At 39.0% G+C, this 24,390-nt stretch overlaps 1 protein-coding gene across 5 annotated transcripts in view; it reads left to right on the top strand.

Annotated features, from left to right (window-relative positions):
• Window positions 1-24,390, top strand: part of TEX15 (testis expressed 15, meiosis and synapsis associated) — a 73,066-nt gene that overhangs the window by 21,572 nt on the left and 27,104 nt on the right. For 4 of the 5 annotated variants that reach the window (XM_058669838.1, XM_058669841.1, XM_058669840.1 and 1 more), the window contains exons 3-5: window positions 3,552-3,702; window positions 10,157-10,322; window positions 23,996-24,233. In XM_058669838.1, coding sequence (XP_058525821.1) covers window positions 3,564-3,702; window positions 10,157-10,322; window positions 23,996-24,233 — 543 coding nt within the window. In that variant the 5' untranslated portion in view covers window positions 3,552-3,563. Of the gene's footprint in view, window positions 1-736; window positions 831-3,551; window positions 3,703-10,156; window positions 10,323-23,995; window positions 24,234-24,390 lie in introns of those variants that run through there. The other variant, XM_004592736.4, reaches the window with a different exon arrangement.

Here is a 24,390-nt window from a genome sequence, read left to right on the forward strand (position 1 = left end):
CAAAAATGAAATGAATAGATTATTAGTAAATCAATTTTTAAAAGATGCTATCTTCCTTGTAAAAAGGAAAAGGGGGGCTGGCATGATGACTCAATAACTAAATCCTCACCTTGCAAGCATCAGGATCTTGTATGGGTGCCATTTTGTGTTCTGGATGCTCCATTTTCCATCCAACTCCCTGCTTGTGGCCTAATAGGGCAGTAGAGAATGACCCAAAGCCTTGGGACCCTGCACCTGTCTGGGGGACCCAAAAGAAGCTTCTGGCTTCAGATTGGTTTAGCTGTGGGCATTTCAGCCATTTGGGAATGAACCAGAGGTTTGAAGAGCCTTATGTCTGTGTGTCTGCTTCTCTGTAAATCTGTTTTCCAATAAAAAAAATAAATAGATCTTAAAAAAAAAAGAAACGTTTTGACAGTAACACAGAGAGAATTTTAAAAAAGGATAAGTTAACAGCAAATGATTCACAGATAAATGGCTAAAATTCAGTAATAATAAAAAGTGCAAATAACAACATGAAGTTTTGTTTTTTTCCAAGTTTGAAGATACTATATTTGATGATTTAAAGACAATGCGTCTAAGCATAAATTAGTGCAAGTAGTAGTAATAAACAGATGAGAATAATGAATTATGAAAGTACCACTTTGCAAATAGCTGTGAGGTCAGAATTATGATGTCATAGAAGTCTGTTTTAAACTGTATTACTTCAAGGGAAGATTTGCATTTCTAATATCAAACACAAAGAGTGAAAGTAAATTATGAGCCAGAAGTCTACACATGGGAGTAAGGAACTGATGCGGATATTTATAATGATCTTGAAGATTACTGTTTAGGTAAAGTAACAGGGTAGAAATGAAAGTAAACTAAGAGAGAGTACAAATGAGCTAGAAAAGAATGAATATGAACTTAGTAAGTTTTATTTATTTTTTTAATGATAAAGTTCACATTTGCTTAGTGCTGTTGGAAAGAAACCAAGAAGCTGAGTGATGAAATTCAGAATTATCTGTTACAACAGTTAGTGTAGGAGAAAGAGCTCTGAAATGGAAATGATGAGACCCATACTTATTTATTCGGACACTGATACGTAAATTACTTCACAATGAAAGGGTTGGCAGGCTTTTTCTGTAGGGACATAGATACTACATTTTTTTTTTTTTTTATCTGTGGACCACCAACTGAGTTTTCTTGGTTAGTAGCCATAGATAACAGGGAATGCCTAGGCGTGGCTTAGTTCGTTCTACTCAGTAAATGGAGTACACTGAAATTTGAACTTCACATAATTAAATTATATAAATCATTCTTTTTTAGTCATTTCAAAACGTAAAAACTGCTACTAACCAATCAGATCTGCCAAAATGCTACATAGTCCATTGGATATGACCAGCAAGCTATAGAATCTGATACATAAAATGGAAGGCTGGGCTGCAGTACGTTTCTTTTCTGCATTGTGTAGTCTTGAGAAATTCTTGTAGACTTAATTTAGCTAAGCCTGTATGTTTATCATGTAAAGTCTGAGTTATGTTGAGCAGAAGTTGTTCTGTCCCAGTCATTTAGAACTCTGCAGAACTTAGAATTTTGTGTTTGTGATTAAAGTTCCAAGAATATTTCTTATGTAACAGAAATTCTTCTGAGATTACAAGAGGAATGAATTTTTCCTGTGACTAAACTATAATGATAATTTTTCAGTCTTTTTAAATAGAAATAGTTTGTTAAAACTGGAGTATATTTTTTAATAGAAAGTGTTACTTGGCGCAAATAAAAGGAAATTGAAACCAAAAAAAGGAATAACAGAATGGCGATATCTGCTAGAAGACCTTGAAACTTACTTCTTTTTATTTAAAAGGAAGATTAGTAAACATTTAGCAGTGCTAAAAGGTAAATGGAAAAAACCATTTATGTGCAAAATTTATATAACTAATGCTTTGTATTTTTCAATTTACCTAGAATTACTTCATATTAAGAAGCTTGTCACAACTGATTATAGAATTTTATTAAGGGAATGCTGGAATTTCTTACGTTGACTTGAAAACAGTTGTTTCTAAAGTTTCTGATAATAATCAGATAAAACTCCATTTTTTAAATTTTAGTAATATGTAACCAAGTGGTCTCAAGTGCTTGAGTTTTTAAATTCTAGGAATATTCCTAGGAAATTCGCTATAAATATTCTCTTAAAATAGACCTTGGGGAAGTTAACTCTGCTTTGACATAAAATTTGGTTTTCTTTGCTACTATTTTCTGCAAAATATATTATTACTGTTTTCCTAAATATTAGGAACAAAATTAGTGAATTTCAGAAATGTTTCTTTGTATATTCTACTACAGAAATATAAGATGCCATATGGTTGAAATCATCCAGCTTTCCTGAATATAGAATAATAAATGATATAATTTATGATTGAAGACAAAAATGAGGATTGTCTCAGCAATTAGCTCTAAATGAAATCTTTTCATATTAAGTCTCTACTTTTTATGCTATTGTAGATAAAGTCTTCTTGGTAACAAAGTTATTCTGAAGTAACTGGGTTCTCCTCTTCCACCTCCTATAGTGCCACATGAACAGGGCAGTCTTGACAGTTTTCTCAGGAAGCTGTTAGGCAGCACCCCACTACTGTCTGCTTGTGTGGCTGGATGAAAGGAGAGCTGAATTTCTATTTGTATCTGGAGATCTATTCATTCCCGCTTCTGGTTCATATTTGGCTATGAGATTTCAAGATCGCCTTACATGAAAGGTAGATAAGAACGATAGATTGAAAAAATCCTTTGTGAGCATTAGGTAAAATCTTAGCCTTTGTGACCATTCTGTAGAATGTTGTCATTGTGATGTGATATTTAAACTAAGGAGTTAACAGCTGTCCAGAAGTCCATGAACTATATTCTGAAATGGTATGAGAAATGCCACTGGCATGTATATCAGAGCTCTATAGACAGCTCTCCTTTGGTGCAGTTTGAAATCTATTGAGAAGTTAAGAATTGTTTTGTGAAAAATGAGGAAAAATGGGGTTGTAGGGAGAAGGCAGGAAGAAAAAAGGAAAGCAGAGGAATATCTTTGTTAACTGCCAGTGTAAGTAGTGTATGATAACTTAATTTGTAAAATGGTGTTTGGAGCAAAAGTTGATGGGTAATTGTTGTTGCCCATTAACTGTAGGAATAGTCGTATAGTTGGTTATTCCCAGGTTTTTCTTAAATCCAGAGATGCTGATTAGTTACACAACTGTATAGAAACAATACTAAATTATTGCCAAGTACTTTTTAAAAAATTTGTGAAAACTGTTAGTGACTGGAATTTGAGCTTTCAGGAACACGAATTTTTGGTGACTTAATTACAAGCACATAAATTACAAGGAAAAGGTCTGTTAACTAGAAAAGTGTTAAGATTATCTTTAAAAATAAAATTGTGGATTCATTTTCTATTTTGGGTTATCTGGAAAACTGAGTTGAAACCTACTGATAATGTGACCAAGGATTATTTTTTATGTGGTTCCCTTTAAGAACCTCTGTCATTGATTTTTTTTACATTAATAACCTTTTTACTTAAAAATTTGGATTGGTTTTAGGCCACCCTCAAAATGGAAATGAATGGGACTGCTAAAACCAAGAAACCTTGGAAAATGAACTCAACCGGTGAACCTTTATCACTTAATGGTATAGAAGCCAATCCTTTAAAAAAATTTACCATTCCCAAGATCAGGAAGACAACTGAGAAAGGTAAAAATTATGTGAACAATGGGATATTTATAAATAACTAACATTGTACTTCTGTGATTCTTAGTTTATGTTCCTCTTCTATTTTGACTCTTGTAAAATTAGATTGCGTTTTTAATCCTTTAAATGTACACATGTACTTCTGGTCTTGCACAAAACGGAAGTTCTTGTATGTGTCTCAGTATGTCATAGAATCCCTAAACATTAGAGGTGTAACAAAGAAGACTTTTCAAACATGAGAAAACAATAAGTCACCCATGAAACCTGGGATTGGTTTATGACCAGTAAGTTGCCCAGATTTTGTCTCCTTCTTATCTCAGACTGTATGCTCATAATACTAAATGATGCAGAGCCTTTCCACCCATTATTACAGAAAAGACCTGCTGTCTCTGCCAAATAACTGAGAGGAGCAGCCTATAAAGACAGAAATGTGGCTGATATTAATCACCCTGCTCTTGCAAAACATGGAGGTGGGAAGAGAGAAGCGGAGACATGGCCCCAGCAAATCAAAGGCAAAATTCAGGGCAGAGAATTGTGCTTTTGTTTTTTCTTCTCCCTGCTGGGGTAATGTGTAAGGAAGCCAAGTGGAGAGCATGAACTGCAGCAGGTACCCAACAGCAACAAGGTCCCCTGGCACTGATAACCAAGTAGGGAACATAGGTTTCTGCCATGACACAGCAATAATGTGATCCCCTCCTTGCCTGTCTCCAGTCCCTGTATGGTCTGTAGATTTCCATACCATTCTGGTGCTGAGTTGCCTCTTCCCACCAGGGGTAGAATCAGCAAACACAGTTAAGAACCTGGATTTGACCCCACACAGCAGGAACAAGACGTCTTTCCCCTACCACAAAGACAGTGAAGATTCCCCTCCTAAATGCTAGTGGAGACTGGAGAAACGGACTTCTGCCTCTCTGCAGAGTGGCAGGATTGCACCTAGGTGTAAATGGAAATCCAGGACTTCAGCACTGCTGGTAGTATTGAGCGTTGTCACTTCCCTACCAGCAGTTCTCTGCAGCAACAGTTCCTCCTACCAGGACAGTTTTAGTAACAGCTCGCTGAAACTCAAGATATTAAGTACAGTCCAGATTCTCAGGTTCCAAACTGATCAGAAGCTAGTAAAAATCACCACAAACATGAAAAATCTCAAATAAGATTCAATATTTGTATTTTTAAACAAAAGAATTATTTTCTTTTTTAAAAAAAATTTTAAAGATTTCTTTTTTAAAGATTTATTTATTTTTATTTGAAAGTCAGATAAACAGAGAGGAGGAAAGACAAGAGAAGGACATCTTCTGTCTGATGATTCACTCCCCAAGTGAGCACAATGGCCAGAGCTGAGCCGATCCGAAGCAAGAAGCCAGAAGCTTCTTCCAGGTTTCCCGCACGAGTGCAGGGTCCCAAGGCTTTGGGCCATCCTCAACTGCTTTCCCAGGCCACAAGCAGGGAGCTGGATGGGAAGCAGAGCTGCCAGGATTAGAACCGGCTCCCATATGGGATCCCACAACACCCATTAGGCTGTTGTGCCAGATCCTAAAAAATTTTATTTTCTTTGGAAGCCAAGAGCTTCTTTTGGATATCCCAGGCAGGTGGAGGATCCTAAGGCATTGGGCCATCTTCTACTGCTTTCTGAGGCCACAATCAGGGACTTGGATGGGAAGCGCAGCAGCGGGGACACAAACTGGCACCCATATCAGATGCCAGCACTTGCAGGGGGAGGATTAGCTAATTGCAATTATGTTGGGCCTAATACTCAATATTTGACAACACCAAGATAACAAAGGAATTAAAATTGGATCACAAAGCTTTTTTGTTTTTGTTTTTATATATTTTACTTGATGAGAGAGTTCAGAGAGAGGGAGAGACACAGAGATCATCGTTGCTGATTAACTCCGCAGATGATCACAATGGCCAAAAAGTTAGACTGATCAGAAGCTGGGAGCCCAGAGCTCTTCCCAGTACCTCAAGTGGGTTGAGGGCCCAAGAACTTGAACCATCCTCTGCTGTTTTTCCATGCCATTAGCAAGGAGCTGGATCAGAAGTGGAGCAGCCAGGATTCAAACTGGTGCCTGTGTGGAATGCCGGTGGCAGAGGCTGCGTGCAGTCTACCCTGCTACACTGATGGCTCTGGCCCCCAGATGACGTTTCTAGGGCAGCTCTCACAAGGATCTTTGGACAAACAATCACACTCTTGTAATAAACAGAAAACAAAAAAATGCTTCTAAGAAATGAAATATTTAATATGAAGACCAAATAAATATTTAAAACTAAAGATAATTGAAATTAAAGCTTAGTAAGGCAAAAATTCACAGAAACACAAGGAGAAATAGATAAATCCACTATAACATGCATAGTTGGAACACATACTTATTAGAAATAGACATTCACAATCCACAATAGCACAGACATGGAAACAATTTAGATACTCAATGAAGAAGGACTGGATAAAGACAACTGGTACATCTACTCCATGGAATACTACTCAGCTATTAAAAAGAATGAAATTTTACCATTTGCAACTAAATAGTTCCAAAAGGACAAATATCATATATTCGCTCCAATATAAGACAGCCGGCATCCAAAATACAAAACAAAAAGATTTAAAGGTAAATAAACATACACTTGTAATCTCACAAATTAGGGAAGTCATGGAGACCAGAGTAACAGGAATCAAAGAAAATTAACAGAATGCATATATACTGCTGAATAAAAATAGTCCCCCAGTGGAACTTATATCTAGAGCAAAATATTAGACATTCTACCATTGCTTAAACCAACAATGTCAACGTCATGACCCATGTAAAGAGCAGAATGCTGGAGTCCAGATTACACCTGATGGACTATTCTAATATAAACACAGGGGCAGAGCATGGGATTGGGGCAGGGAGGAATCCCTATACTACAAAGTTGTAAAACAGAAAATAAGAATTAAAAAGGAAAAAATAGTCATAAAGAATAAATTTATAAATCAAATTGGTTTAAAAAAACACAACAGCAGACAGAAAATCATGAAAGTTGAACCAGTGGAGGTGTTTATGGTGTTGTCTGTTCCACTGTTAAGTCAGTCCTTGCAGATTGATGTGGTGGATGGTCTACTACTGTGGACTTCATCTTCAGCATCATCCCATTCCTGGTGCACTGCAGTGGCTCAGTGGCTAAACTCCCACCTTGCATGTGCCGGGATCGCTCATGGGCGCCGGTTCATGTACAAGGTACCCCTCTTCCCATCTAGCTCACTCCTTATGGCCTGGGAAAGCAGTGGAGTATGACCCAAAGCCATGGGAGACCTGAAAGAAGCTCCTAGCTCCTGGTTTTGGATCAACTCAGCTCCAGACATCATGGCCGCTTTCGGAGTGAACCAGCAGATGCTCCAACCAGCAGAGCCAGTAATGTGGAGAGGGAGAGGGCCTGGGGATGAAGCACCAATAGGAGAACAGTGATGGTAGAAGTCTGTGAAGTCTCGCTTTATTGCTCCTTCACCTCTCCTTACATACTCCACCCCCCCCACACACACATCCTCATTTAGCAGGATATTGGATACAGATGAGTCAATTAGTCTAGGTGTTTTTAGCCATAAGCCCAGTTCCTGTTCCTGCCCAGGCTAATGAACACTAATCAACTCCTTAGCCCACAACAAGAAGACAGAAGATCTTTCTCTCTGCCTTTCCTCCTCTCTGTAGAGTTGCTTTTCCAACATAAATAAATAAAATAAAAATGAAAATAAAACAATAAAAATAATCAAAAAATCCCATTCCTTGCTAAAACAGATTTTCCATTTATAAATGACAGATTTATTTAAGGAAATCTTAAATTTTATTGAAGTATCAATGATTACACTATTCTTCTAACCAAATTTTATCATCAGTTTGATATATGTCCTTGCTCCAATTTTAGTAGAATTCATATTGCTTTATTTCAGATCTTTTTTAACCTTGTTAGTGTCTCAAACCTAGTTCCTGTCTAGAATGTATAATAAATAAGCAAGATTTTATTCTGATGCAAACATTTCTGAAATCTGTGCAGGTTTTTTTGGTAATACACATTTTCTTGGACTTTTTTAAGATCCCCAGTGTAGTAGACTGTCAACTTGAATTTCCTGGTTAAAGCTTCATAGTTATGAACCAAATTATAATAACATTCTGTATTTTGTAAATAAAGGAAATATCTTTGCAGCCCTATGGGATTGCTTTTTATCTTAAAAGTTCATATGCATACTATTGTGTAATAGTATAATACAATATAATAGTATAATATATATAACAAATTATAGCATAATCAAAATGCATTTTAAATATATTCAAATAACTTACAGGAGAATAGAAAAACTGTATAAAGAGAAAAGCAAAACATATCAAATATCAGTAATAAAACCCAACATAGCACCACTTAAATGTAACAGTCATAAAACATATTTTAAAGAATTGAAAACATATCGAGTGTTTTCTGATGACATGTCAGAAGAAAATTAATAGAAAGAAGCAGTGAGTTTCCCATTTTTTTCCACTTAGAAAATAAGCCATGTGTTTCTTAATATTCTCAAGAGCTTTAAGGCAGATAAATACCTATACTGAGTAAAAATGAAAATGCATCATAAAAAATTTGAGAAACAGTAGAACATTGCTAACAAGGAAATGATTGTGGTACAAACCGGGAAGAGTTGCAGGTCTCTACTGTAATCTGCCACCTTAAAATACAAAAGAAATGAACAAACACCAGAAAAAGATTAACAAGATAAGTCCCAAAGGAAAAGATAAAAGGAACCTCAGTGAAATAATAATGCAGGTTGTTTGAAAAGGTGAAGAAAAGTGACACATTTCTTGCATGGACAACATAGGAAAACAAAACAGTACAAGCCATAAATTTTCCACTATCAAGAACATGCTTTACCACTTCTGGTTGGAAGGGTAGGAAAATACTTTGAACGAATATTCAAGCCTAAACTTGAATATTTAGATGAAATGGATTATTATGTTGAAAAGTACAAACTACCAAGTGAGGAGGTTACGATTGTTATGGAGAATTTACATGTTAAGTCGTCATCTTTGAGGCTTGAGTTCATTGTTGCTGAGTTGGCAATGTAGTAATCCAGAAAAAGACACAAAATTCTTAATTTGTTAGGCCTCATAAAAAAAGTTTTTTGGTTTTTTTTTTTTATTATTATTACAAAGTCAGATATACAGAAAAGAGGAGAGACAGACAGGAAGATCTTCCGTCCGATGATTCACTCCCCAAGTGAGCCACAACGGCCGGTGCTGCGCTGATACGAAGCCGGCAACCAGGATCCTCTTCCGGGTCTCCCACGCAGGTGCAGGGTTCCCAAAGCTTTGGGCCATCCTCGACTGCTTTCCCAGGCCACAAGCAGGGAGCTGGATGGGAAGTGGAGCTACCGGGATTAGAACCGGCAACCATATGGGATCCCAGGCGTGTTCAAGGCGAGGACTTTAGCTGCTAGGCCACGCCGCCGGGCCCCATTAAAAAAAAAAAAAAAGTTAAATGTTTATAGTGCCTCATGGGACTAGAGAAGATGAGAAGCAGTTAAATCAAGTTGGATTAATGAGATGCTGCCTGATTGAAAACAGCAGACAGGCAGCATTGTTATGAGACAGAATACTAAAGAAACATAACAGCATTACCTAGATTAGAAAATGAAGCTCTTTTTGCCTAGGGTTTGCCTAGCTCATTTTAGACAATGATACTATTGGAAGAAATGTTGACCTTGCAGGAAAATTGGTTCTACAGATTAGGTTTGTGACGAAGATTTTAAATGCCTGAGGAGACCTCTACACAAATGTCAGATTAAACTGTATAATGTAAAAGGCATTTGGGTTGTTAAGGGTTCAGTTGCTCACTAGAACCTCTTTCCCCTAAGAACAGTAGTTCAATACTCACTAACTCAGTGTTTACTGTGATCCTTTAAAATAAAATGTCACAAATAACAGAAATTTACTGTATTGCTCCCCAACTTAGACTCATCTTCCCCAAGGGACCTTTTTAAAATCATTTTATGCATATGGCCAAAATAACGTGCCTTAAAATAGCTCATTATCCTGAGAAAGCTTCCTCCTACTCAGGCCTCTGTATTAGCCATTGACAAAGATGTTCTGGTGTCTGCAAAGCAAAATAACTATCATTTTCTAGTTTGTAAATTGTCTCTTTGCTTGGGAAATACAAGAAATATTCATGTGTTAACTTTTGTAATGATATGCATTGTAGAATTGGTATATATTTTAAGTTGAAAACAAGTGATTGAATCCTAGGACTCTTTGATATCTATGTCAACTTTTAAGGACTTTAACAGGTATGTGGAGTGAAAATATGAGTAATGTTTTGTTCATGAAAATTTTAAGTACTCGATATACTGTGTTTTGTTTCAGAATCATTACTGCCACTGCGCAGATTACATTGTAGTGTCATTTTACACACAAGTAACTACTTTCCTCTTTATCTTTCTTATCTCTAGTTTACTTGTCACCTTGCTGCACCAATACTAGAGAGTACAGTTTCATACATGATACTCTTAACCAGTGCAGGCTTGATCTGAAGTGTAATCTACAGTTGTCCTGGCAGTTTGGGGATACAAAACTTGTTCACAATGAGGATCTGGAAAAAAAATTTACTGCTAAGAGGTAAGCTACCATGCATGACCTGACAAGTTTGAGATTTTCTTTATTTTACTATGGAGTCTTCCATTTGAGATTTAGTATTACCAAGAAAATAAATAGAAATAATTATTTTGTTGCCTTCTTGTAGCTCTTTTACTATCAAAAAGGTGAGTAAAAAATTATATTAGTAAGTTTTCTGGTAAGATTTCAATCTCAATAAATTTTTTAAGACATACATAAGTACATTCATTGAGCAGCCATTTTGTAGATCCTTGACCTCCTGAATAATTTAAAGCAGCAGGTAAAATATTTACAAAGTCACTTTTTTTTTCTTGCCCCAACCTAAATTAAGGAATTTAGTTGGTTTTTATTTTAAGATTTGTTTTTATTTACTTGAAAGAGTTACAAGGACAGAGATCTTTTATCTGCTGGTTTACTCCTGAAATGTTAGGACGCAATAAGAGTTGGACCAGATCAAAACCAGGCACTTCCTGTGGTTGGGTGAAGGACCTAATCACTTGAAGCATCTGAGACTCCAGCAAGTACCCGTAAGAGATGCCATGTTGCAGGAAGCAGCTTATTCTACTGTGTCACAATGCCATTTTACTTGTATTAAAAGTGTATTTTTGGGCCTGGATTGGTAGCTTAGCGGCTAAACTCCTCGACTTGCACACGCTGGGATCCCAAATGGGCGCCACCAATTCTTATCCCAGCAGCCCCACTTCCCATCCAGCTCCTGATTGTGACTGGGAAAGCTTAGCTCTGGCCATTGCAACTACTTGGGGAGTGAAACAGCAGACAGAAGATCTTCCTCCCTGTCTCTCCTTCTCTATAAATCTGACTTTCCAATAAAAATTAAAAATAAAAAAAGCTTAATAAAAAGATTTATTTTTTTCTTTTTATTGGGAAGGCGGATTTACAAAGGAAAGACAGAAAGATCTTCCATCCACGAGTTCAGTTCCCAAATGCCTACAATTGTTTTCCCATGCCATATGCTGGGAGATGGATGGGAAGTAGAGCAGCCAGGATACAAACCAACAACCATTTGGAATGCCAGTGCCTGAAGGTGGAGGATTAGCCATGGTCCTGGCTCAAGAAAGATGCTTTAATTTAGGAGGATTTTACCTGGTTTTTTCCAGTTGTTCCCATAAGACCTTTCTTTCTGGGTTGCTTTTCCTATTTTGGACAGTTTTGAAGTTATTTCTTTACCTTTATGTTATGTTTAATCGGAAGGAGTAATATGCAAAAATTCCTAGTATAAACTTTTTATTTTCATAGACTAGATCTTGTATGAGTTCAGTTTAGGTTTGTGTTTTTCACTTTTTCTATCATTTTTTGCTGTTCCGCTTACAGCCTAATTATAGCTTACTGAGCGCACGTTTTGAGTCTTTTGGGGCTTGTTTAGGGTTTGGTTTGTTTGAAAATCAGTTCTTCTTGACTTAGATATGCTGTTTACTTAGTATCAGTTTGGAAATTGGAAATTTGTGAGCATGAAAAAATTAGCTGAGGCATAATTTTGTTCCTCAAACCACAACTTTTTTAACCTGCCTTTTTTAAATTATTTTTATTTTGATGATTTTTACATAGTTGATTAGGGTAATTAAGGTCAAGGGCTACAGGAAGGTGGATGAGGTCACTATTTCCACATTCTCTTTTGTTCCTTCCTGTATCTGAGGGAAGCGGGGAGACAAGGAGAGAAGCCACACCCAGCCTCCCAAACATCTCTGCATCCTGAGATGGAGGACAGCCACCTGACACCACCCCAGGGTCCCCAATGTGAGGCATGCTCTGAGGGTCCTTCTCAAGAGGTTTCGGTAGTTCAGCAGTTCCGAATTACTGCCACTCCAAGTACAATGAAATCTCTCCAGACTCCACTGGCTGACATAGTCCACCTTAGAGTCTCTGTTTGCCCAGTTATTCATTGCCAACAGTTGGCTGGGGCAGTTGATCAATTTGTTCTGTCCTCCATCCTCTGTTGTGGTGCCAGGTGTCCTCTGTAGGCTCCGGTGTACTGCCATATCCTCCATGTGCACCTGGATATGCTGTCTACTGCTCTAAGTCACTGAGGAGGCCCAGCTTATGCACTCCATGGTTAGACCACAGGACCTGCAATTATCTCTGTGGTTGGGGTTCTGAGTTAAGCAATTCAGTTAAGGGGATCTCCAAAGAAACTTCATCTGAGGTAATCCCAGGTCTGATTCTTGTGTGTGCTTGCCAAATACAGGGTCTGACACAGTCCATAACCCCAATCAGCTTATGTACATGCTGGTGGTTGCAATTGCTGGGTCAGTTCTGCCCAGCAGAACTTTTACACAGACCAATTGGTGTTGCAGCCCAGGATGATCCTGCCATCCACATACACTTGGCCTTCATGTACACTAGTGGGAGCTGCAGCCTAGTCGGAGTGACCTGCAACAACCTCCACCAGGCCCGCCCCCTGCCCTGGTTCCCATGCTTGCCAGTATGTACAACAGCCTGGTCCTGTCTGTCCCACATCCTACTTAGCTCTGATATGTGTCAATGGGCATTGAAACCTAGTTCAGCCCAACCAGCTCCACTATCCAGCCCACAGACGTGCAGATGAGTGCCACTCTCTGTCTAGTCATGTGTAGTCATGTCTGCCCCACTCCTGGTTCTCATGCTCACCAGTAAGAGTGACAACCCAGCAGGGAGGTGCCCACTCTTTCCCTGCTGGGCCCCATTCTGGATCTTGTACTCTCCAGATGGTTCTAATATTTAACTTGACAGAATATACCTCCTGTGCCAGCATCTTCCAGTTGATGCTGCAGCAAAGCCCAACCAGCCCACACTTACTCTGACTTAGGCATGCACTGGTAGAAACAGTCAACCCAGCCTGGCTTTCCCCTAATCCAGCCCACAAGAGGCCAATAGGTGTTGTAGCCCTGCCCAGCCTGGTCTGCCCCCATCCCAACTCACACTCTCTGGTGGGAGTGATGGTCCAGCAGGGAAGCCCTCCACAGCCGCCCTACCAGCTTCCCTCCCTCCCCACCTGGGTCTTATGTGTGCTGGTTAGGTACTGCGGCCCAGTCTGGTATGCCCATCTCACCTTGGCATTTGCCAGTGGGTGTTGTAGCCTGGCTGGCCGGCCCACCCCCAGTTCCAACTCACGCTGGTGGGGGCTACAGCCTAGCCCACCCCAGCTGGCCCCCAGGCCTGCCCTCATGTGAACTGGCTTGTGTTGTGACCCAGTCCGGCCCAACCTACACTCCATTCTGATGCCAGTGGTTTGACGTGATTTGCCAGCAGGTGATGTGAACTGGCCCAGCCTGGTTCACCCCCAGCCTGCACCAAATGTATGCCAGTGGGTACTGTTCCTTGGCCTGCTCTGGGCTGCTCTCTACCGTGGTTCTTGCACTCACCTGCTGGGACTGTGTCGCAACAGAGGAGTTGCCCAAGCTCCTCCGTCTGAACCTGTCCTAATGCCAAATCTCATGCACACTGATGTGCCCATGGTCCAGCCCTACTTAGTCCACTTCCTGTCCTAACGAAACAGTGACCTTTCCTGACTGGCCTTCACCCATTCCAATTTTGACTGTTAGACATTACAGCCCAACTAAGCCTGATCACACCCAGACACAACTCACACATGGCTCAGCAGGGGCAGAGACCTAGCTCAGCCCATCCTACACCTACCCTGGTTCTCAGCAACATCAATGGGTGTTGGAATCTAGCCCAGTCTGGCATACCCCACACCCAGCCCACACTTGTGCCAAGGAAGACCACAGCCATGCCCAGACTAGACAGCAGCCCCCATTCTGACCTTCACACTCACCAGTTCCCACAGCTCAGCCAGGGCATCCCCCTTTGCTCCACAACCAGGCCTGTTGCCAGCCATATATCTTGCTCTTGCCATTGGTTGCTCTGACCCAGCTTTGGATAGTCCCTCACCTGTCCTGGCCTTTGCCTTTGAATGCTGTAGCCTGGCCTGACCTGGTCTGCCCCCAGTTCTGACTCTCGCTGGCAGGTGCTAGAACCTGGCCCTGCTCAAACCACAACTTTTCAGTGACAACAGAATGGATTGAGTGTATCCTCTCAGTTTTAGGCTGAAGAACAGTTTGTTCAAAAAATGAGTTTCTGGCACTGCTTTTTTATTTCACTTCTTTTAGACATTTAAAATTTCATCCTTCAAATTAGTTACCTATCCTTAATAGTACTATTAAAATATTGCAATAACTACGCAGTGGTAAAGGACATGTTGCAGTAGTCAGTTTGCATTTGTTATCTGTCCACTTCATTTATTTTTATTGGAAAGTCAGACTTACAGAGAGATTTACAAAGAGAAGGAGAGCCAGAGAGAGAGCTTTCATCCACAGGTCATGCCCCAAGTGGCCACAAAGTTCTGAGCTTAGCTGATCTGATACTAGGAGCCAAGAGCGTATTCCGGGTCTCCCATGCAGGTGCGGGGTCCCAAGGCTTTGGCCCGTCCTCGACTGCTTTCCCCAGGCCACAAGCAGGGAGCTGGATGGGAAGTTTGGCAGCTGGGATATGAACCAGCGCCCATATGGGATCCCAGTGCATGCAAGTTACTGATTTGTGTGTGTGTGTTGGTTTTGTAGTTACTGATTTGTGTGTGTGTTGGTTTTGTTGGTTTTTCTTATTAATGTATAAAGTTACTGATTTGTGTGTGTGTGTTGGTTTTGTAGTCTGCACTTTTACAAAATTTGTTTATCAAGTTTGGTAGGCTGTTAGTGAAATCTGCAGGTGTTCTTGAATATAAAATCGTATCTGTAGTCAAGAATGACTTGACTTCCTCCCTGTTTATTTGTATGCCTCATTACTTCATTCTCCACCCATTTGCTCTGGCTGAGATCCCTTGTACTGTGAAAGTGGTAAACGTGAACATTTCTACTCTTGTTCTAGACACAAGAGACGTCCAGCCCACGAATCATGTAAGGCCCATGAAATCATTTGGTCTGGTCCTGCCAAGGCGATCAGAGGCTGGACTTGAAATTCAAGAAATCTTAAGAGTTTAGCAGGCTAATCTTTTCTTGTTTTTCTATGATTTACTTACTTGTTTTCAGTTAAAAGGCATATTCTTAAAAAGAGGCGAGACAGAGAGGTCTGCCATCCTCTAGTTCACTCCTGAAATGGCTGTAACGACCAGAGCTGAGCCAGTCCACAGGCAGAAGCTTCTTTTGGATCTCAAATGTGGACGTAAGGTCCAAAGAACTTGGGTTATCTTCCACCACTTTCTCAGGCCATGAGCAGGAAACTGGATCAAAAGTAGGGCAACTGGAACTCAAACCAGTGACCATATGAGGTGCCAGTGCTTGCCCCTATAGCTTTAGCTTATATTGCCATCATGCATACCCTAACAGGTTGATAACTTTGTATGGCTGGAAAATTATGCTGTGAATATGAAAATTGACTTTGGCATAAAAAGGGTTCTCCACTGACGTAGAAAAAAATTATTTTGAGCCTTTCTGCGTTCAGTATAATGTTGACTGTGGGTTGATACAGCTTTTGTAATGTTGATATATATTCCCTCTGTATCTAATTTGTTCAAAATTTATATCATGAAGGGATATTGAATTTTATTGAATGCTTTTTCTACTGTGTAAATAATCATGGCTTTTTGTTCTTTATGCTGTTGTATTTCATCTACTTATGACATGTATTGAACCATCCTTGCATCTGTGGGATAAATCCCACTTGACTATCATGAGATTTTTGTTGAGCTGTTGGTCTCAGTTTCTATCATTTTGTTCAGAATTTTTGCATCTAGATTCACCAGGAATATTGAGATGCAGATTTGTTGTTGTTGTTGTTATCATAACATGTGTGATTTTAGTATTAGATTATGCTGACCTTGTAGAATGAGTTTGGAAGAAGTCTTTGCCCTCCTATTTTTTGCAGTCATTTGAGAGTTAGTATTAGCTCTTCCTTTAAAACCTTGGGGAATTCAACAGTAAAACTGTCTGGTTCTGGGCATTTCTTTGTTGGGAGATTTTTCATTACGACTTCAGTATTATTACTACATGTCGTTCTGTAAACTTTTTTTTTTTTTAAGATTTATTTTATTTTTATTACAAAGCCAGATATACTGAGAGGAGGAGAGATAGAGAGGAAGTGGAGCTGCTGGGATAAGAACCAGCGGCCATATGGGATCAAGGCGAGGACCTTAGCCACTAGGCCACGCTGCCAAGCCCGTTCTGTAAACTTTTTAATGTGTTCATGGTTCAGTTTTGGCAGGTTATAAATTTCTACAAATTTATTCACTCTGCACTTCAAAATTTGTCGCCACATCGTTGATCATAATATTCCACATTATTGTCCATGATATCTTCTACTAACATTTTAGACTTTCGTATTGTTAATTTTAGTTTCTGCTTTTCCATACCTAGGTCTATTTCAATTTTGTTTTTGCTGGTTAGTCTAGGTGTTTGTTGATTTTGCATATTCTTTTAAGAAAACAGCTCCTTGTTTTTCTTTTCTCAACTTTTTTCCTCCATTTTTATTTCTTTGATGTTTGTTATCCCTTTGCTTCCACTGAGTTGGGTTTGGTTTTCTTCTTTATTCTTACTTCCTTAAGATGTGTAATTTGATTTATCACTTGAAATCATTCCCTTGTTATTGGCTGTTTATTCCTGTAAACTTCCATGTTAGTAATGATTCATTATATCCCATAGGGTTTGCATGTTGTTTTTCCATTTTCATTTATTTCAGGAAATGTTTTAACTTGAGTTTTTATTTCCTCAGACACATTTCTTGTTCAGTAACATCTTTTTCCATCTCAATGCAACTGAATAATTTCCTGAGGTTTTTTGTTGTTGTTGTTGTTGTTGTTGTTGTTGATTTCTAGTTTATTCATGTGGTCAGAAAAGATATGTAATATGATTGAATTTCTTTGGATTCGTTGAAGCTTGGTTTTGTTTTTAAGATTTATTTGAATAGCAGTATGACAAAGGGTGGGAGACATGAAGGAGAGGAAAGGAGGGTGAAAAACAGAAAAGATCTTGCATTCTTTGGTTTGCTCCCCCAAATGGCTACAATAGGTAGGACTGGGCCATACTGAAGCCAGAGCCTGGAATCCATATGCAGCTGGCACGTAGGTGTCTGGGGCCCAAGCACTTGAGCAATCACTCAGTGTTTTTCCAGGTGCAATACCAGGGAGTTGAATTGAAAGCAGAGTAGCCAGAACATGACCTGTTGTTCTGATCTAGAATGTGGGCATTACAGATAAGTTTAACCTGCTGTACTTTAACACCAACCCTGACAGATTTTTCTTTATGTTCTAATATAATCTATCTCATAGATTGTTCCGTGTACTAATGCAGAATAATGTACATACATTATTATAGGTTGAATAGTCTGTGTCTATTAGAGCTGTTTAGTCTGTAGTATACTTCCCTCTAATGTTTCTTTGTTGACCTTTTCGCTGATTACCAAAATCGAGGCATTGAAGCCTCTTAGAATTAATGTGTTAGAATCTGTTTCTCCCTTTAAAGCTATTGGTTCAGCTTTATAAAGTTAGGTTCTCCAGTATTAGGTGACCTCATCACTTTTACAGTTTTTATAGTTCCTTTTCTCTGATTTGTATAGCTACTACTAATAATTTTTGGATGTCCATTGGCATAGAATATCTTTTTCTTTCCATCTTCTCACTTTCAGTTCATGTGTGCCTTTACTGGGGAAGTGATTTTGTTGTAGGTTGTGTATTGTTGTTATCTTGTCATTTTTTAGGCCAGTCTTTATCTTTGAATTGATGAATTTAATCCATTTGCACTTAGATTGCTGTGTTGCAAATTTACTTCTGTTATTGCCTTATTTCTCTTTTGCTTATTTTGAGTATCTTTCTTCCCTTCATTGTTTATCTGTTTGGTTAGGTAGTTTTATATATTGATAAGATTTAATTTTTGTACCTATGTTCTTCTGCTGGACTTTATACTTTCACATGTATTCATTATGATAGTTTTGCTTTTGTTTCTAGTGCTGGACTAGCTTAAGCATTGCTTACAGGGCCAGGTTGGTCATTCTGAATTTCCTTGTTTGTTTGTTTGTTTGTTTTGTTCTGTTTTGTTTTTTTATAGGTAGGTACTTTTTCTTTTGAAATTGCTAACCATGTCAGCCTATCCCTGTCTGGCCTGTAAGGTTTCTGATAAGAAATCTGTTAGACGGCCCAGTACAATGGCTCAGTTAGCTAATCCCCAAGCACCAGGATCCCATATGGGTGCAGGTTCATGTTCCATGCTCCATTTCCCATCCAGCTCCCTGGTTGTGGCCTGGGAAAGCAGTGGAAGATGGCCCAAAGCCCTGGGACCCTGCTCTCGTGTTGGAGACTTGGAGGATGGTTCTGGCTCCTGGCTTCAGACCACCCTGGCTCCAGCTGCTGCAGGCTGTGTCTCTCCTTCTCTCTGTAAATCTGCCTTTCAAATTACATAAATATAATTTTTTAAAAGAAAAAACAGAGCCAGGCACAATAACCTAGTGGCTAAATCCTCGCCTTGGGACTGCCAGGATCCCGTATGAGCACCAGTTTGTGTCCCAACTGCCACACTTCCATCCCACTCCCTGCAGTTGCAGCTGCTTGGGGAGTGAGCCAGGAAATGGAAGACATGTCCCTCATTTACTGGATCTGGAGTTAGATGTAGTGATTAGATGAAGCTTTGGATTTCTTCCCTTTTTGTGAAGTGAACTGAATGTACTTTGTATTAGCATGAGAATTTTATAAAGTATCTATGTTGAAAGAAGGGAATATATAAATAAGGCTTAGCTGGATAAGTGAACTGTAGTAAACTGCAGTATCTCTGACAATTCTGTCTATGTAAGTGATGTAAACCATTTTTTTCCATTTCCCTTGCTTTATTGGTTTACTGACATAAAGTACTAGTCCATATAGTTCAGTAGAACACAAATTGGTATTTTCTTGGAAGTTTTAGAAAGTAATTTATGTCATGTAATGTTTGTCCCTTAGTAGCTGTGAGCAAGAAAGAAGCCTTTGGCTGGTCTCTCTTAACACCCTGACAAGGGCCAGCCATGGAATAAAAGATGTAGACAGTAAAATAGAAAATCAGAAACAAATAGGAAAAAACACTTTTAAGTTCTAAATACCATTAAGGGACTGAGTAAATGCACAGTCTGTTCCCCAAAGATGCCTACATCCATTCTCCAGAATCTTTGCATATGTTAACTTACATATCAAAAAAGACTACATATGTAACTCGAAGCCACAGACTGCACTAGGTTTTTCCTTACCACAGTGAAATACCTAAGGTAGGTAACTTACTAAGAGAAAAGGTTTTATTTGATTCCCATTTTTGGAGGTTCCAAGTAAAATGGTGTAATGTGAGCTTTAACAAATATTCTGTGGCAGTTAAGTATGAACAGAGGAAAGGTCACACAGAAAGCAAAGACTACCCAAACACAGGCTATTGTAATAACCTGCTCATAAGAATTACCTTCCAAGTCCAACACAATTTAGTGGCTAAATCCTTGCCCTGCACATGCCAGGATCCCCTGTGGGCACTAGTTCATGTCCCAGCTGCTCCACTTCCCGTCCAGCTCCCTGATTGTGGCCTGGGAAAAGCAGCAGGATGGCCCAAACTTGGGACCCTGCACCTGCATGGGAGACCTATAAGAAGCTCCTGGCTCCTGACTTCAAATTGGCTCCAGATGTTGTGGTCACTTGGGGAGTGAACCAGTGGATGGAAGATCTTTCTCTCTGACTCTCCTCCTTTCTGTTTATCTGTCTTGCCAATAAAAATTAATAAATCTTTTAAAAAGACAAATAATCTGATGAACTTGAAAACTGATGAGTTATCTTTCAAGCTCTCCAGAGAAATTGCCGCATATTTTTATTTTCTAAAAATCCTGAATAATTTAATTTTTTAACTTGAGATACCACTAATAGCTAAATACATATTTGTATTTTTTTCCCAGTTGAACCTAGGAATAAAATATTTCTGTGTTTGATTTACTCACCTATGTATTGATTCCATATTTTATGCAGATTACCTTGGAACCTGTTCTAGGTGATATAATTAAGTTTCAGTAGGGAGATAGTATGGTAGCACAAAGTTAACTGAAAGTTCAAGATCTTCGGAAAGATGTACAAGCTCTAAGTCCTATTTCTACCACTAATTGTGCTGTACCATAATTTCTTGATAATTTTATAATTTCTTGATTTATTTACTGAATATGAAAATAAATAATAGTTTATAATATATTGACCAAAATGAGAAACCCACAGACAAGATTATAAATAGAAATCTCAAAACCTAAATACTGGGCTGATTTTACTGTTTCTAATCCAGAAATTTAAAAGCTGTAGGTTTGCAGCACACCTCCCACTGGGTTAAGTGAAGGACGAGTGTGATGGGCAGAGCCGGGAAGGGCTGCAATACTCAGTGGTTCCAATGGAGGTCGGGGCTGAGAATAGAACCAACCCAGTGGTTGCAACCACCAGCTGATGGGGTGATGGACTGTGGCGGGCACTGTGCTTACCTAGTACATGTAGGAGCCTGGACTGGGAACACCTCAAAGTTTCTTTGGGGATTCCCTTGATCAAAATGCAGGAATCAAAGCATTAACCAAGAAAAGATGGAAGATGGAGTAGATCAATCAACTACCTCAGCTATATGTTGGCAGCGAAATACTGGACAAGGGGAAACTCTATGATGGACTGTGTCAATCAGTGGACTCTGCACCAGCCTCATCGTACCTGGATTGTTGCTGATGATATGTTGGACCTTCTAATTGATCGGGAAGACACTCTGCTTGCTCTGCCTTCAAACCTGAGAGGGCCTCCCTAAGAGGCCGTTGAACTTGACTGGACAATAGGATGCTGGACTCTATGTATGGTATATGCTTGCAATGAGGGAATCCCAACGGAACTTGAGCTGTGATTATGCATCAAGATGAAGGAATCCACCATGGGGGGAGGGTTTGGGGTGAAGGGGGAGAATCCCAGTACCTATGAAATTGTGTCATGTAATACAATGTAATTAATGAATAAATGAGTAGGAAAAAAAGCTATAGGTTTGGGCGCTGCATAGTAGCCTAGTGACCAAAGTCCTCACCTTGGCACGCCAGAGTTCCCATTTGGGCACGGTTCGTTCCCGGCTGCTCCACTTCCCAGCCAGCTCCCTGCTTGTGGCCTGGGAAAGCAGTCGAGGACAGCCCAAGGTCTTGGGACCCTGTATCCATGTGGGAGATCTGTAAGAAGCTCGTGGCTCCTGGCTTCAGTTTGGCTCAGCTGTGACCATCGTGGCTGCTTGAGAAGTGAACCAGCAGATGGAAGATCTTTCTCTCTGTCTCTTGTCCACTCTGTAAATTTATCTTTCCAATAAAAATAAATAAATCTTTTTTTTAAAGTACATGTTTGACATGTAATTTTCACTAGTATTGCTGTATGGAACATGGAAAAAATAAATTGGCAATGTGGTTAAACCACCACCTAGCACACCAGCATCCTGTTTTGTAGTCCCGGTTAGAGCCCTTGCTGTTCCACCTACAATCCAGATTCCTTCTAATGTGCACACTGGGAGAAAGAGGTAATGACTCAAGTTTTTGGGTCCCTTCTACCAATATGTGAGGCTCAGACTGAGCTCTTTGGCTCCTAATTGCAGCCTCTCTTAGCACTGGCTAATGTGGGCAACTGGGATGTGAACCAGCACATGGAAGATCTCTGTCTCTCCCTTTCAAAAAGTGAAATGAAAATAAACATTTTAAAAGATTAGAAGCTGTCTGGCTTAGTAATAAAGATGATAATTAGAACATCCACGTACTATATTAGAGTACCTGGGTTGGAACCCTAGCTCTGGATCCTGATTATAGTTTCCTGTTATCTGTACACCCTGGGAGCTAATGGTAGTAGTTGGGTTCCTACTGCCCACATGAGATACTTGGTTGAGTTCTCATCTCCTGCCTTCAGCCTCAGGATTCAGCCCAACCTCAGCCATTATGTGCCATTGTGATAGGAACCAGCAGATGGGAGCACCGTATTGGTGTATGTTTGTGTGAGTGCACACATGCATATGTATCTGTCTGTGAAATAATTTTTTCAACATGGGAAAGAATTTCTGAAAAATTATTTTTAATTTTTTAATGTAGGTAATATAAGTATGCTCTGAACATAGACTCTTGATACTACTAAGGTTTCTTTATAGAGTTATCTTGTATATGCTAGTTCTTTGTAAACTCATCTGATACACAAGTTTACTCAGGTTCACTTTACCTGTTGCCTCTGAAATGGATGTCTTGAGACAGAAAAGTTCTGTCCTTTTACATTCATAAACCCTAGTATCTAAATAATGTTGGAAAGCACAGTTTTTATAAAGTCAGAGGTAGTAATGAAAGCTAGTTTTATATTGGTCATTTTAAGTTCTAAATCATATTTTGGTTTAAATTTTTTCAAATGTAATTCTGAAAACATTGATTGAAATTTTTAAAAATATTTACAGATTTTATTGCCAATTTTAAAGATTCCAGAGCATATTTCTTGCTTTAATTTACAATGGTTTTTTGTTGTCTTGAGTCAGACTTTTTATTACGTTTTTTAGATCCCCCCCCAAAAAAAAATCCCAGTTGAGCAATCAAAAAATAAAAATGAGGGAGTGAGGAATATTATAATCCTGTCATGACATTAAACTGTAACAGTCAACCTAAAGATCTTAGGTGTTCACAGGATCTGTGATGCTTAGTTAAAAACAAGAGCCAGAAAATGCTGCTGTTTTTGATCAAAGATTGACAAAAATTGGCCTGATCATTGTGTTTGCTTCTGTTGCTCTATACTTGTGCTCCTGTGTATTGTTAACAGTCACTGTTGAAAATGAATCAATTATCAGTATGCATATGTGCCTGGTACATGTAATGCAAATTGTGTGGCAAGTGCTCTAGGAAAGAAAATTTAGAAATAGACAGTTTTCCTGGTAGTACTGCAAGCATTCTTTTACTAGGCTCTGTAGGTTCTAATTGCCAAAAATGATTTGGACTCACATTGTGGATACATGATGTCTGAACCTGTTAGATTACTTGATTTGCCAGATGATACTTCAACTACTACTGAACAAACCATGTAGATAGAACACCCCAGCTACTCTACCACTGTGGAGCAGAGATTTATATTTTATGTGTTTAAATGGATCTTACCAGGAAAGTACTAGAATTAGGAGTGTCAGATAGGAGCTTATTTCTTCACCCATTTTCTAGATCCCTGAGAAATGGACAATATTCCTAGTAAATGATCATACACAAATACATAAATACATAGTTAGGACATCCATGATCTTTCCTCCATGGTAAGTTAGCAAGAATTTGAGCTTGGGAACCTGACAGGCAAGAGTTAATACATGCAGTTCCTACTCTGTTGCTTTGTTTCTTTGGCAAGTATTATCTTTTTGTCCCCTGCTTTTTAAAATACACATATCAACAGTTTTAATAACTTCTTGGGCAGTTGAAACTTTGTTGAAAATGAAAAAAGCTGCAGACCTTGTGATGGGTACATTAACAGCTTTCAAGAAATGTTAGCTCTTTATTTTTACTGACTTGTATAGGCTATGGCAAACAAATCTTGACTGATCTTAGATTTGTGCTTACCATGTCAGAGTATTTACTGTTCTTAATATTACCATATGTTTTATTGCTTTCTAATTGTGATGAGCTGAGATATTTACTTTCTCCTTAAAACTACTGTTGGTATTCTCTTTAAATTATATACCTTATTTGTCTCGTTTTAGGTCGGAAATGAGAGAGAATGGAAGGCATGGCAGAGAACTTGAGGAACATTTCTGTTTTTTGGCACTTCCTCACAGTGATGTCACAGAGATATATCGGAATGGAATAAGTACCAGATCATCAACGTTGAAGATTCTAGGAAATCCTCTTCTTGGAATTTACATGTTTAGACATGTTGACATTGCCTTGAATTATGCTCATAGTCGAAACATTACTGTAGAAAACATTGTAATGTTCAAGGTGAGTAATAGTTACTATATGGACAGTTTGTTTTAAATTAACATGAATCTATTTTCTTTATAATATGGTTTCTAAATTATATTAAGTTCATTATTGTCATCATCGTTCAAAGTTCTCCCCTATTTACTTCAGTTTGCAACACAGGCAAAGCTCCCAA

The sequence above is a fragment of the Ochotona princeps genome, chromosome 11 (assembly GCF_030435755.1).
Source record: "Ochotona princeps isolate mOchPri1 chromosome 11, mOchPri1.hap1, whole genome shotgun sequence".
NCBI lineage: Eukaryota > Metazoa > Chordata > Mammalia > Lagomorpha > Ochotonidae > Ochotona > Ochotona princeps.